At 46.1% G+C, this 14,597-nt stretch overlaps 1 protein-coding gene across 2 annotated transcripts in view; it reads right to left on the bottom strand.

Moving 5' to 3' along the window:
• Window positions 1–14,597, bottom strand: part of col27a1b (collagen, type XXVII, alpha 1b) — a 104,635-nt gene that overhangs the window by 71,669 nt on the left and 18,369 nt on the right. For both annotated transcript variants that reach the window (XM_015960571.3, XM_015960572.3), the window contains exons 4-7: window positions 13,426–13,479; window positions 6,149–6,202; window positions 4,725–4,778; window positions 3,295–3,348 (exon numbers count right to left, since the gene is read on the bottom strand). In XM_015960571.3, coding sequence (XP_015816057.3) covers window positions 3,295–3,348; window positions 4,725–4,778; window positions 6,149–6,202; window positions 13,426–13,479 — 216 coding nt within the window. The remainder of the gene's footprint in view (window positions 1–3,294; window positions 3,349–4,724; window positions 4,779–6,148; window positions 6,203–13,425; window positions 13,480–14,597) is intronic.

The raw sequence follows: 14,597 nt of genomic DNA, 5'->3' as shown, positions 1-14,597 counted from the left end.
CCATATTAGACTGGGCTGCATGGTGGCGCAGTGGTTAGCACTGTTGCCTCGCAGCACGAAGGTCGCAGGTTCGAAACTCTGCTCGGCTGCGGCCTTTCTGCGTGGAGTTGCGTGTTCTCCCCATGCATGCGTGGGTTTCCTCCGGGTACTCCGGTTTACCCACAGATCACAACATGCCCTGTAGGTTATAAACTGTAAGTCGCTTTGGATAAAAGCGTCTGCTAAATAAAAACATAATAAACATAAACATAGACGCCATGTTCCCTTCTAAGGGAGCCCATGAGGACAAAATGCTTTTACTGATTTGTAAAAAACAGTTACAAAACTTTCATCATCGCTAAAAGTTGTTGTTTACACCTTTACCTCTTCAGGTGTTGATGAAAGGGACTCTGATGTGCTCGTTATTTTGCTTACGTTTGCGCTCCCTGGGGCTTTTTGACCCTAATGGACATCCGTTGGTAAGGTCTTCCTCCAACACAAAAATACTGCTTAGTTGCAATAATTTAGGTCTCTACTGCCCCCTATTGCCAGGAAAAGTACACACTGTCATATTAAAACAATTGCTGTTCTTAGTCAAACTCGATCTGAGAAATCACTTCTAGGGAATCAGAACATTTTATACAACTTATCAGAAAGCTGGTAAGAGCAGACAGAGCGTAAGGCCTCTTAGCCCCATCATTCAGCCCCAACCCAGATTTTAGCAGAGATAAGGAGCCGTTTTCCCTGCAGGGATGAAGGAGTAAAGGTCATGTGGCCCTTCAACAGGAGAGTTGCAGGCATTTTTAAAGAGATAAAAGATCACATCTCCTTAATCCCTAAAAGGAAAAAGGGCGTCTGATTCTCGCAGTATGGAAGGATCAGGCCACAGGTGGGGATTGAGTTGAAGCTTTTCTTTCTCTCCCAAAGCCTGCAGGCTCGTATTGAGTTCAGTGAGTTAACTGTTTAAACAAGATTTAACATTTTGGTCACACGTCCAACAGCTCTTAGCCAGACTGAAGCCAGATGCTGGCCTGGTGCTTCCCGCTGAAACTGTGATGTGACAAGGTTCATTATTTGTCTGTTTTAGCTGCAGACAGACGAGATGACGTTGTTTTGGAGCACACGAGCTTCTTACAGGAGCAATGTCCATAAAACATTAAAGAGCAGGTTCGATAAGAAACCATTCCTACTTATTTTTTAAGTAACTCCCTCACTCCAAGTGCCACGTGCAGGCTGAGTGTAAAATAGTCTTCTACCTGTATTTCTGCACTAGCCACCAATAGAACACAGACAGGAAGACTATCCGGTAAGGAAAAGCCTCGGTGTTGCGTCTGTTAGCGAGATGTTGGTGAGGGCTCTCAGTTTTCTGGTGAGTTATGAGCCCTGCTCTTCAGAACACATTCGTGTTCCCTTCCCTCAGTCTGGAGCCCGTCGTGATTTTGTCTCCATGAGGTTGAAAGTGCAAGAAATATGGACGAGTTTTTGGTGACCAGATTTCAGATAAAACTGGAGCTAAACTGCAAACATGATGGGACGTTTGTGGCTAAATTGAAACGAGAACATTTGCATGACATCTATAACCTTGCTTCAGTCACGCTGCAGCCCAGTAAAATACCGGCTTCGTAAATAATGAATTAGTCCAAAGATATTCTGATTTCCAAAATCCAAACTGGTCCTATCAAATGTTTTCATTTATCTCAGATAAATAAACAAGTAAATATTCACTAAATGTTCCCAAACAGACTCGGAAGTTAGTCCATCCAAACAGAAGCGTGGTGGTGTTTCTGCAGTCCGGTGCCGGGAGGAGGGTCCGGACCTTCGCGTTGGGGAAAATAAATAACTACACAAGCGAATGGCACAACACAGGACAGCCACCTGCAGGTCCAGACTAGTCCTCTTACATCTGACGGACAAGGGACACACTCTGAAGATGATAAAATACACATTCTGGACTGAGAAGATAGATGGTTTAAGAGAAGAGTAAAGGAAGCCATCATGTTGAACAGTAAAAACCTGCATTAAATGGAGGAGGAGGCCTCTGGTTTCACCTTTCCAGCACCTATAATACAGCTCCATTCATCCATTCATCCGTCTGTTATCGTCCGCATATCCAGGGTCGGGTTGCGGGGTCAGCAGCCTACGCAGGGAGGCCCAGACTTCCCTCTCCCCAGCCACTTGGGCCAGCTCCTCCGGGGGAATCCCAAGGCGTTCCCTGGCCAGGTGAGAGACATAGTCCCTCCACCGTGTCCTGGGTCTACCTTTAGGGCTCCTCCCGGTTGGACGTGCATGGAAAACCTCACCAGTGAGGCATCCTGACCAGATTCCTGAGCCACCTCAACTGGCTCCTCTCGATGTGGAGGAGCAGCGGATCTACTCCAAGCCCCTCCCGGATGACTGAGCTTTTTATCTCTTTTTTCAGCTCTTTAAGCAACACCAGACAGCTACAGCTTATAAGCCTGAAGCTCCCATATTCCAGTAAGAATTAACAAAGCTCCTCGGACGAGAAGCTAAGTGTCTTCAAGAAACCAAAAAGGTCCCGTTGCCTTCATTTGAACCCCGTTGGATCACTGAGGTCAATGTTAAAGCTTTAGCTAAAGGAAACTGGTTGCCTACTTTAATCTTCTGTGTTTGTCCTTCTAGAATACCTACTCTGAATATGAATGAGTGAGAGATCAGCTACTGATGTCAGAAAACTAAATACACAAAGTCATTTTCTTCTCACATAGGAGGAAAACCCAGCAGGCGCAGGCCCACGTGACACGTGTGTGATTCCTGTGTCGGGTTTGGGGAACGGCCAAGAAAAATAAAAAACACAGAGCCGCAGAGAAAACCCTCCTGCTAACTGTCACTCTCTCCGACGATAACCGATGAGCCGTGTGCAAAGAAAATCAAATCAAATACCTCATGAGCCGGATCCGATGTCAGAACTGAGCGACGTTCCTAACTTGTCCTACTTTCAGACTGAGCTGCTCTCCAAGGACAGAGTGACATAACGTTTAGAGGGAGCAGGTAAACGGTTCACCCGGCGATCCTGATGGTTTTCCCGCACGTGTCTTCTTCACATCAGAGGCCTGCGATGCTGATGATGTGAGGAGATGATGGAGCTTTTAGCTCTCAGAGGAACAGGCACACAGGTGTGATCCTTTTCCAAACCGCAGCTCATTAAGGCCCGGCTAGAACGTTGCAAGAGCTCTGTGCACATTCACTCACACATGAGCACCGTTGATGTTACTGGTTAAAGATGCAAAAACCTGCTACTGTGACAATCTTAGCTCTTTTACTCATAAAAATCTGTTTAACTTTATGATTTTTCACCTTTCGTCCATCTTGGCCAGGCAGTCCAGGAGAGCCCCCGATACCAGTTTCTCCCTGAAAAACAAAAATATGTTAAATATGTTAAAGAGACGATGTGTAGTTTTCACCGTTAATCTCTGGAAATATCCATCAAAACGTTGTTGAAAATGAATAAAATGATTTCAAAAACATTTCAGTAAAATTCCTTTAATCACATGACTGCTAAACTCTTTCTAAAACATCTGTGAAGGAACAGAATCAGCAAGAGAAGAGTTGTAGCATGATGATGTCATCGGCAGGCGCAGGACCCCGAGCAGATCAGGAAAGTACGGCACCATAAAACTAGCATCAGCATCGCATCATCGCCATGAAATTAACTGAAGGACCATCACAGTCTCACCCCGGTGTCACGCTGCAAGCATCAGCGGAACGGAGCAGCAGCGGAGCGGCTCACTCGCGAACTTCAAAGCGGTCCTTTTCACACCGGGAGAGTCTGGGCCGCGGCACGGCTTCCTCGCTGCGCCTCGCCGTACCCGCGAGATTCTAAAATCCCTCGAGACTTCCGACACCTTCCTCATGGAGAGATCACAACCCCCGCGAGGAATGACGCCGCTGCACTTCTGGATAGAAACTGGTGGTACACAAAGCCGTTCGGTCACACGTGCTGACGTATGCTATATATAGCATCGCAACGTTGCATTTTATTTTGAAAATAACTGGGGATTTTACACTGAAACCATGTGGTTTCCTGTCTCGCACTATGTGAATTGCGGAAATTGACGTGTCCCAGAAGCGGCTCGTGGAGCAAATAGAACTCGATCCTATCTTTAGCGGTGCGGCACGCCGCTGCTGGGACGCGCCTGGAGATTGCCGCGTCGCGGCTGGTTTGAAACGCTCCACGGACTTTAACTGGATTCTACTTGAAGCGGTGCCGCTCCGCTGATGCGTGCAGTGTGAGACCGGGGTAAGGAGTCACGCCGAGGCTGCGTGCTTTCTGCCCCACAGGTAACATTTACTGTAATAATTTTTAAACTAGCGATGGTCGCGGCGATATGGTGTGAAGCTACCCTGAAATGTATGTACTGCCCCCTAGTGGCAGGAAACTACTCACTGCCGCTTTCATAACTTCAAAAAGGCTGATTTGAGTATCTGTTTTATATTGCGGCACTGCCAATGCTAACGTTAGCGTCTACTAGAAATACGCTCTGCTCTCTCCTTGGCGATAAATCAACAACAACCTTCCTCGTCATGAACCAAGGCGGGCGAGTCCTTGAATGTCTTCAGTGTAACCTAGATGGCTTTTCTAACGCGAGCTAAAAGAAGCAGAAGACTTTTTCACATTCAACCTGCATGCGAAACTCGAGTGACGGATTATATTTCTAAATAAAAAATGAAAATGGTTTCTCAGTGAACTTGGTCTTTAAAGCAGGTAAAGGTGATCGCTCACATACTTTTGCTCCTTTTGGGGCTTGACAAAGGGATAGACCAGGATCTCCTTTTTGTCCCTAGAACATAAAATAAAAACAGACACTTTATTGTAAACCTTTCTCAACAAGGCCGTGTTCTTGTCCACCACTAGTATCTGTGCAGACGAGGTTCCAGCCTCCACCACTTTTACACTGAAGAGTAATGAGTTCAAGCCTTGTTGCTGTATTTATACTAACGTGCCGTCCGTTTATGCCTTCCCGATGCTTGGCTTACAGCAAGCCAGCAAGAAGTCATGTCTACATTCTTCTCCCTTTTCGGGCTGTGGTGCCGTCTGGGTCAGCATTTTTTATTTGTAAAAGAGCCGCCCAGTAATCTGTGTGTTCATAACGTAGGAAGTTTAGCGAGAAGTAGACTGTCTTTGTGATGAGGACAAAAACATGAAACAGAGCCTTAAGGAAATTGGTGGGGTATGAATGAAATAGCAGCAAACTGCTAACGTTTTGACACATTTTGTAGAAAGAAATCATATTTTACAGCCACACACTTGTCACAGTCCTGCAGCTAAGGCCAGGGTGGGTATAGCTTCAGCATGGATGGAAGGAGACAGTACATGTTCTCCCTGAGCATGCGTGGGCTCTCTCCGGGTGCTCCGGCTTCCTCCCACAGTCCAAAAGCATGACTGTTGGGGTTAGCGGGTTCAGAAGATGGATGGATGGATTTATTTTTACTTCAAAAAAATGGCGCAAAATTGGCATAACAGTAAGAATCCAAACATACAATCGTAACTAGGTGGGAATGCTCATCCACACCCCACGGGAGAGAGAACAATCCTCTTTCTAGAAGTGCAAGTGGGGCCACACCGAGTTGCGCTGAGGGCCGCAAACGGCCCCCGTGCCTCACTTTGAACACGACTGGTTTACTATAGAACAGTTACACAGATCACAGACAGACACTTCTTATCAAACATATTCCCAGAAACACATTTTGGGACTTGCATTTATGAACATGACAACTTCAGAGTGGAGAGGCTTGAACTACAGCTTCCAAGTTCATTTGGCTAAAGGACTTCCAGGAGAACGAAGGCTCAGTGATGCACATCTTTATGGTTCTGTTTAACTCGCTTGGATCTGATGCACAAAGAAAAGCTCTGTCAGCAGAGGAAATAGTCATTGTCAGACTTAATTTAGTATTGTTCTGCTCGTTATATGTGATGCATTAAGGGAAAACTAAAACATTGCCAGCGTCGTCCTTCCTGCCTTTCATTATCAAATCTGCAGACGAAGCAGATGACTGCTAGCATTAGCCGCGATCCTTTGAAGCAGATGAAAGATTCAAGAACTATCTCATTATTTTTAAAGCAGAACTTGTGTCAATCTGGATTATTTCAACATTTGCGCATGTTTCGAACACTTGAATAATGCAATTTAGGATGAAATCATCTATTTACCTTCATTCCAGGAGTTCCAGGAGGTCCGGGATTCCCATGGGGACCAGGAGGACCCTGAAAACAGACACATACGGCAATGGAGACATGAGGTTGGTCACAAGAGAGACCTTCCTTTAAGGGGGATTCAGAAGCACACACACACATGTTGCTGACATGTGTGTGTGTGTGTTGAAGGACAGGTCAGCAGTGACTGTATGTCTCATGCATCAGACGTAATTAACAGCTAAAGGGGGGGGGGGACTTGTTTCAGGGGCTAGCTGAAGGAACCACTGATCTAAGCAACGTGCAAACGAGGATATTTTGGAAAATCAAAGCCACAAGTTTAGTCCACAAGTCTCCGGCTCGACTGCTCCCTTTAGTAGAGCAGAAATGAAACGCTGAGCACGGAAAATTGTAACGAGAATCAATGAAACATGTCGACATGATGTGGAACAGGAAGTCAGAGCAACTTCAGTCCGTGGTCAGAGTTTCCATGGATTTTTTTTACAGGACCCCCCCCCCCCCCCACACACACACACACACACACACACACCCTTAAACTAGAGGTGAAAGTGAGGGATTGGGCTACTTTGAGTAAAACAGACTGAGGAGCGGCGGTGTAAGAGTACGGCTGGGTGGTTCGAGCACCATCTGGCTGTTATCACACGGAGGAGAAAGCAGACGAGGCGGTCCCCCCTCTCCTCCACCTGGCCAGAACTCTCCCCTTGCAGGCGCTCACGGCTGCACACATGGAGACACTTAACAGTAGCTCATCTACAGATTTCCTCGTCCCTCTTTTCCATTCGGACCATTCCCCTCGTTTCACTCGCGCGATATTAAAGCGTATGGAAGTTATTAACTGCAGACAGAAGGCAAAAGGAGGAGGGGGATGGTGGGGATGGGGACGGAGCGTTACAAATTGCATTCTTGCAGTACATAAAGATAAGGAGGCACAGTGGTGATGAGAAGCCGGGTGGGCGGTATCCCAACAGGCACCAGGATAATGGTGGAAATGAGTCACTCGCTCTATCTATCTTCACATGGGTGAGAGGAAGAACGAAGACCCTCGATGCTTTTGGTAATTACTGAAAAACGCTCCAGACATTAGGAGCTAACCAACTATTAAACACAACCACATGACACAGAAACACACATCATTACTCCACCTGAGGCCTGCAGATAGAGGGCACCTGTGTGCCTGAGCTGGGAGCCGGTTAACGACGACGGCTGATGACGTTTACAGGAGTGCTCCATTAACCTGAATCAGGCCTGCTGACACCGTCTCCGGACAGCACAGACACAACCACTGCACCCCTCGCACAAGGACCACACAATTCCCTGTATACACCAAGCCCCCGTAATACTGGTATGAAAATGAAGCCAAAAATAAATTGCAGTTCAACCCTCGTCCACTAGGGGCTGGTGTCAGAAGCGAGCAATTCCTCATTGACTCCCATGTTAAAAATACCAATTTCACAGCAGAAATAAACATGTTTACAGCCTGGTACCAGAACATGTTTTTGGTTTAAATGATCTAGTTTACACTCATGACAACTCTGAGGGGGGTGAATGTTTTTCTCACTCTTCTGTTTAAGTGTATTAAAAGCCTAAAATTCTGTATAATTAATGAGCATCAGACCCACGTGACCACAGAGCTAGCTCCGTGGAAAGGCCTCAGTAGAGCCTCGGTCTGGCCTGGAAACTGCTCCGGGATTTTGAGTCTCTGTGTGTGTGTATTCTTGTTTGGATATTATTGTGCAATTGTTGGACAAAATGACTTGCTGTGGCATTAATTGCACTAATAGAGCGTCCAAGGAGTCTCCACTTCATTTTTTTCGGTAAGTAAAATTATATTTATGTATTTTAGGTCACTGCCGAGCTGAGCTTAGATTTTAACATGTACTGTTTAACCATGAAATTTAAATGTAATAGGGTAAAACCCAGTGCATTTAACATAATGCTGCACTTTAGAAAATGGGTTGAAATATAACATGTTGGTGGAGCTGGGTTCCCACTATCGGTATGGTCCCCTGCCCTCAGCGGCAGCTCAGCGCATCTCTGACCGCAGCAGCGCTTGTCTGCTGTGCGGCTGCCGGCTTGTGGAGCTCTCGGAGACCTCTGTGTTCCACCCGGTTCTCCCCAGCGGTCAGCCCGGCGTATCTCTGACTCAGAACCTCCGGTGTTGTGCACAGTTAACACCGGGTTTAGCTAGGTAGCAACCTCTGTTAGCTTAGCTCCCACCTCCGTGCTAGCTTTGGGTTAGCTTGTAGCTACATCGCTTCAGTTTGACAGGGTGTCGTCAGTTGATCCCAGCCTTACAGCCCCACCCTCAGCTCCACCTCTTTTCCCTTTTATGGAATTGTCTGGGTTTGATGGAACCTCCCATTTTGGCACAAAAACGTATAATTGGAGCCTACAGGACACGAATTGTCCAGTATATGTGTCGATGGTATGTATATAAAAATCTTAACTACTTTATTAAAGAGCAAGTCAGCCCCAAATCAACTTTTTTCCCCTGATAAACTGTATAAGTGAGTGTCTAATCGTGCTGCAGACAAATGTCGTCAATAGTTTAGCACTTTAGTACATTTTAGTTCAAATTTAAATGTTCTGCCTAAAACTGTCAGTGTTGCGCCGTTGTCAGGTAAAAACTCTGCACCGTGTTTGAATTTAAATCTGCCATCGCTATTGGCTAAGAGGTATGCTATGATGTAAACTGGTACATTATGATGTCACAATGATGTGGTGAGCCTGTGTGTGTGTGTATTTGTTAGCGGCTCCGCCCTCTCAGTCTGCCAGGCAACAGCATTTGTTGCATTTTTTAAACATGAAGTGGGAGTGGAGTTAGACTCTGGTAGGGGGTGACTTGCTCTTTAAGCACCTTGGTGTTAAAACAAGTACTAATTACTTCCCTGGAATGCTAACCGCTACCTTTGGCTTTCAGTGCAGCCTGGGCTGACATTTCATTTCGCTCTCCTCGCTCACATTCTCCCGGTGTTAATGGTTTTGCTAATGTCTCACAACACATCCTTCATCTCATGTCATGTTTTTGCAGCTGGGAATGAGAATTGCTGTTCGTCCCGCTTTAACAGCAGTGATGTCTGGTAGGCAGATGCACCTCATGTTGAAACCAGTAAACCACAGATCTCCGGCCCTCGAGGGCCACTATCCAGCATGTTTTAGTTGTTTACCTGCTCCAACATTCACTGGTTAAATCACCTTTTTAGCCTGTTAACGATCTGCTGATTAAAATCAGGTGTGTTAAAGCAGGGAACCAACTCAAACATGCTGGACTGTGGCCCTGAGGACCCGAGCTTGAGACCCTTGTGGTAAACATTTGTGCGTGGATAAAGCATAAAGAAGTATTCTGTAAAAACTTAAAGTAAAAATTAAATAATCAACTAGTATTTGCAACATGCACCATGAAATTCCTCGTTTTTCTAAAGATAAGAAATAGCTGCTGTGTGTTGCCCAAGTCATTACTAAAAACGTTTAACTAAAACATGAGACCGACTCATTGTGCAAAGTGAGATCATTCAAGCTTACAGCTTATGAAAACCCCAAATTCAAGTTCCCAGACGCTCGTGTAAAGGTTCAGTATTCTAGACTCCCAACGTCAGGCTCTAATCAGCTGATCATTCCAAAACACCTGCAAAGGGTTCTTGAGCCTTTAAATGGTCTCTCGGTCTAAGCTGGATTACTGAAATAAATGGACTTTTGCACCATATTCTAATTTTTAGAGTTTAGCGTTAAAAATCCATCTTATCTGGAGTCGGGTCGTGGGAACAGGAGCCTGAGCAGAGAGGTCCAGACTTCCCTCTCCCCAGCCACTTGGGCCAGCTCCTCTGGGGCATTCCTAAGGTTTTCCCTGGCCAGGTGAGAGACATAGTCCCTCCAGCGTGTCCCGGGTCTTCCTTTGGGTCTCATCTTAACTAGATGCCCGAGCCACCTCAACTGCCCCCCCTCGATGTGGAGGAACAGCGGGTCTACTCCAAGCCCCTCCCAGATGACTGAGCTTCTCACCTTATGTCTAGGGGAGAACCCAGCCACCCTGCGGAGAGAACTCATTTCGGATGCTTGTTTCTATTTCTTTTGGCTGCTACTCAAAGCTCGGGGCCATGGGTGAGGGATGGAACGGAGATCAACCAGTACAGCGAGAGCCTTGGCTTCCGGCTCAGCTCTATCTTCACCACGACAGATGGCTACATCCCTGCAGACGCAGCACCAACTCACCTATTAAACTCCATCAGATACTTGAGGCAGGACCTCATCCCTGACCTGGAGAAGACAGACTACATTTTTCCAGATCTGTACACAACAAAACTATAAAAATGTGGATTTAAACTCTAGAACTGCTCTAAAGCTGCTATTGAATTAGTGACATGCTTTCTGGACTGTTGAGCTTCAGCAGTAGAAAACATCACCGTCTGACTTGGCAACTTAAATTTGACTCAGACTCGTTTTTATGTTAACACACGCATTTTATTTCAGACCAGTGAGCGTTTTTCTTCATCGCAGTCAAACAGCTGCACAACACAGCTAACGTTTAGGTCTACATAGACTTTTATTCTACGCCATCGAGTGTCAATCATTCTTTGAGCTGTTATGTAAATGATGTGAAGTTCACAAAAACCTCTGAACGACAACCTGCCGGCACACCTGCAGGTCAGTAACTGTGCACAAAGCTCCCTTTGATCCACACCCAGATGCTGTCCCTTCAGGGCTGGCTGAGCTCTGGCGCCCTGCAGGACTCACGGCTACGCTGAGGAACGTGGACGCTCTCGGGCGATGGAGCAGCGGTGAGACTTGTCTGCCCAGCCAGACATGACACCTCGCTGTCAGGAAGGTCAGGCTGGCTGGTTAAGGTTTTGATGGGAGAATTCCTACAGGTCTGCTCTCGGGAAAAGCTGCGGGTCTTCACCTTTCATTCAAATGCTTTTCTCACCAACAGCCACAGCTTCTTAGACACTGGATCTCCTCTACAGTCTCCTACATGCAGCGTAGAAATAGACTGACACCAGGCCATAAAAACAACTAACAGGCATTTCTCTATATAGAGATAAACCGTGTATTTGAGATTTTGAGAAGCTTCTTTTTTACTTTACATCTATGTAGAGCTGCCAAAGGCCTGAATTACTGCAGAATAAGCAGCTAAAGAACCAAATCCTGCATGAATGTTTATGCCACGACTCCATTCGTGCCTACAGCGTCTGAAAAAGGTCTTAAACAAACCAAACCTTTTGGGCCGATGCCGATATCTGATTAAGGTCACTGTAATGGCCGACAACCGATATTTGCCGATACCGATATCGTGACATTAATGCTTCTAAAATCTGCAGATTGTTTATAGAATGAAAATTAACTCATTCGCTGCCAGCGTTTCTCACCGTTTTTACTGTTTTTTTAAGAGTGACAGAACGTTGCGCGCTAGGATGATGTCGACGCCAAAACAACCAAAACAAAGAGGAGACTCACCTCTTACATCAGGAAGAATCCGCGCGTTTCCATCGTTATCCGTTCTTTCATAATCCGTTGTTGAATTGTGATCGGCAGAAGCTTCTCCGGTTCGTACCTCACACTTTTTTTTTACAGCAGCGGCCCAAAACGATCTCCTAACACATGGATGTTCTGCTTCCTGATCACGTGATGCGTGACGTATGCGGATGAAGATCGGCTTCAGAGCTGGGATATCTGTACTCACAGTGTGGGGGCTCGTCCGACGCCCACAAAGTAAAAACATGCAAATGACGACTTTAGTCTTGAATGGCGGTGAACGAGTTAATAAAGCTGAATTTACATCATCGTGTACACACAACACACACATTTACGCTTCTGAGATGATTACACTCACTGTCACATAACTAAACAAATACCCCCCCCCCCCCCCTCTGAACGAGGCAAACAAATGGAGACGAGATGTAAAACATATCAGTAGTAAATATTGGCCCGGTTTTGTTTATCAGCCCGATACCGATACGTTAAAAATGACGAACACTGGCCGATACCGACATTGATGCTGATATGTTGTCCATCCCTGGTAACGTCTGTTTAGCATTTCACGTCATCTCTTTAATTTCAACAAGTCATGACTGATTGTTGCACGTGTGACTTGTCTGTGAACAGGTCCTTCTAACACTTAACTTATAACATCTTTTCACAATTAGAAAAAAATAACGCACAAAGCTTTCATTTCAACCACAAGACTCCCAGTTCATCTATGTTTTCACATCAGGTCAGATGCCAATAGTGGTTTTTTGGACAAGCCTGAGCAAATGCAATGCAGGTTAAATGAGACTGACCTGCAAAAATGGCTTCAGTCACACCTTTATGAGACCCAAGTCCGCTCGTGCTTTCTGAAGATTTTGCACGCAGCTGTCGGGCATTTCCCCCTGATCATACACACTCTCCAGGGAATTTCTGACAGCTAACAAAAGAAGGACCAAACTTTACCCACACAGCCAGTGTGCCTTGCCTTTTGGACTTCAGACGCTTGATGATGAATGAACTCCATAGAGGTTGCTCTAGAGCTACTGAGCTCCTCACAGGGTCTTAAATGTCTTTAATAAGATGAGGACAAAGCCTTCTTTCTTCCATGTTTAAAGGGATTGGATTCCCACAACCTGCCCCTGAGGCCCGACTGCGGGCCTGCAGCAGGTAGCTAACAGACACGCTCCTCAGTAGCACATCAGGACTGTCATCTCACCGCTGAAACGCCAGGACGGACTTCTGCTTCATTTACTTTCATGTAAAGGAGAAGAGGAGGTGGTTGACAGGGCAGCAGCTAACAGAGTCCCTCAGGATAAATCACGTTGCTGCGTTTTCTCTTTTCTTTCATTCAGTCTGCAAACACCAACATAAAAAGACGGACAGAAGCTGCTCCTTGCTTCCATCGGCTGAAAACCCAAACTGAGCTCCGAAAATGTAAAACCGGGAACTTGAAGATCATAGAAAAGCCACAAGAAAAGTGCAGCAAATCCACTGGAAACAGTAACTTCGTTTATGTTCTCAGATGTGGTGAGTTAATTACAAATTGGCCAGATTTGTAGATTCTGGTTGTTTGCTCTAAGAGTTTCACCAACTGAGTCTGGCAGAGGAGGAGCACGGCTGGGTGAAACCCTGCAGGGCCCAAGCAAACCGAGACTTCTGAGTATCTGATTAAAATACTGCAGATCTTTTCATTTTGAGTCTGAGCTTAAACTACGTTTTCAATAAGGCATCACAGACAAACTACAGATGAACTTCAACACAAAAGATTGGAAGCTAAATGCGTCACAATGCAGCGAGTGAGGTGTACTTACCCTGGAGCCCCTCCTCCCCGCTTTTCCTGGCAAGCCTGGAAATCCTTGAGGGCCCTGGAAGTAAAAATGTTAAAAAGTCACATGTAAACTGGAGCAGGTCCACAAATATGAATAAGAAATCAATAACTGTTGCCTTTCAATTTGTTTATAATAAATAAACTTTCAGATTTTAGAAAACCCCTAAAAGAGGACCAATAACGGGGCGTGAACTCGTTATTTCAGTATGCTGAAGGGCCTGTATCTGTATAGCGCCCTCTAGAGGGCAGCAGGAGCTCAGTATGTAGAGAAGGTTGTCGAGTGATCGAAAGGTTCTAGGATCGATCACGACTCCCGCCAGAGAATGCTGCTGTTGTGTCCTTGGGCAAGACATTTAACCCGCCTTGTCTGCTGGTGGTGGTCAGAGGAACCGGCGGCGTCAGCGTTTGGCAGCCTCGCTTCACTCGGGGCTGCTGCGGCTGCACCGTAGCTCATCACCACCAGGATGAATGGGTGGATGACCAGCTGTGTTGTGAAGCACCTTGGGGGGTTGTAGAACCCTAAGAAGGCGCCGTACAAATACGGACTATTTACCATAGAGTTCTAGAACCCCGTCCCAAAGAGATTCACCCAATCACACACATTCACACACTGGTGGTGATGAGCTACAGCGCAGCCACTGCTGCCTGACAGAAGTGAGGCCGCCACACACTAGCACCAAACCTCCAATCACGGAGCGGGAACCTCAGAATGAGTGAATGCCTTGTGAGTCGTTCTCTGTGGGACTAAGCTCTCACGCTCCTGTTTCAGGAAGAGGCGGTTAGTCTGAAGAGAGGGGCAGAAAACATCAGGATTACCGGTCTCGCTCATTAATTATGTAGCCTCCGGGAATGGTCTGTTTTTCCATCTACGTCTTCAGTATGGGTCATTTGGAGACGCGAGTCTTAACCGGTGCTTCATCTCCAGACTCGCTCCGAGGTCCTTCCAGGCCCACGCTTATCTAAGACTGGTTTTATTCACAGCACAGGACAGAAGAGCGTTTACAACTTATAGGTTAAATAATCATTTGGTTGATGAACACATGTCATATGGATGCTAAATGTATCTATTATTATATTTATTATATATATTATAGATTTATACATGACGACCAGGAATGTTGGATTTAACAAGTGAATCAGTGTCCACACTGCAGA

Source organism: Nothobranchius furzeri, chromosome 10 (genome assembly GCF_043380555.1).
Source record: "Nothobranchius furzeri strain GRZ-AD chromosome 10, NfurGRZ-RIMD1, whole genome shotgun sequence".
Lineage (NCBI taxonomy): Eukaryota > Metazoa > Chordata > Actinopteri > Cyprinodontiformes > Nothobranchiidae > Nothobranchius > Nothobranchius furzeri.
This window is presented reverse-complemented; position numbering and strand designations above follow the sequence as displayed.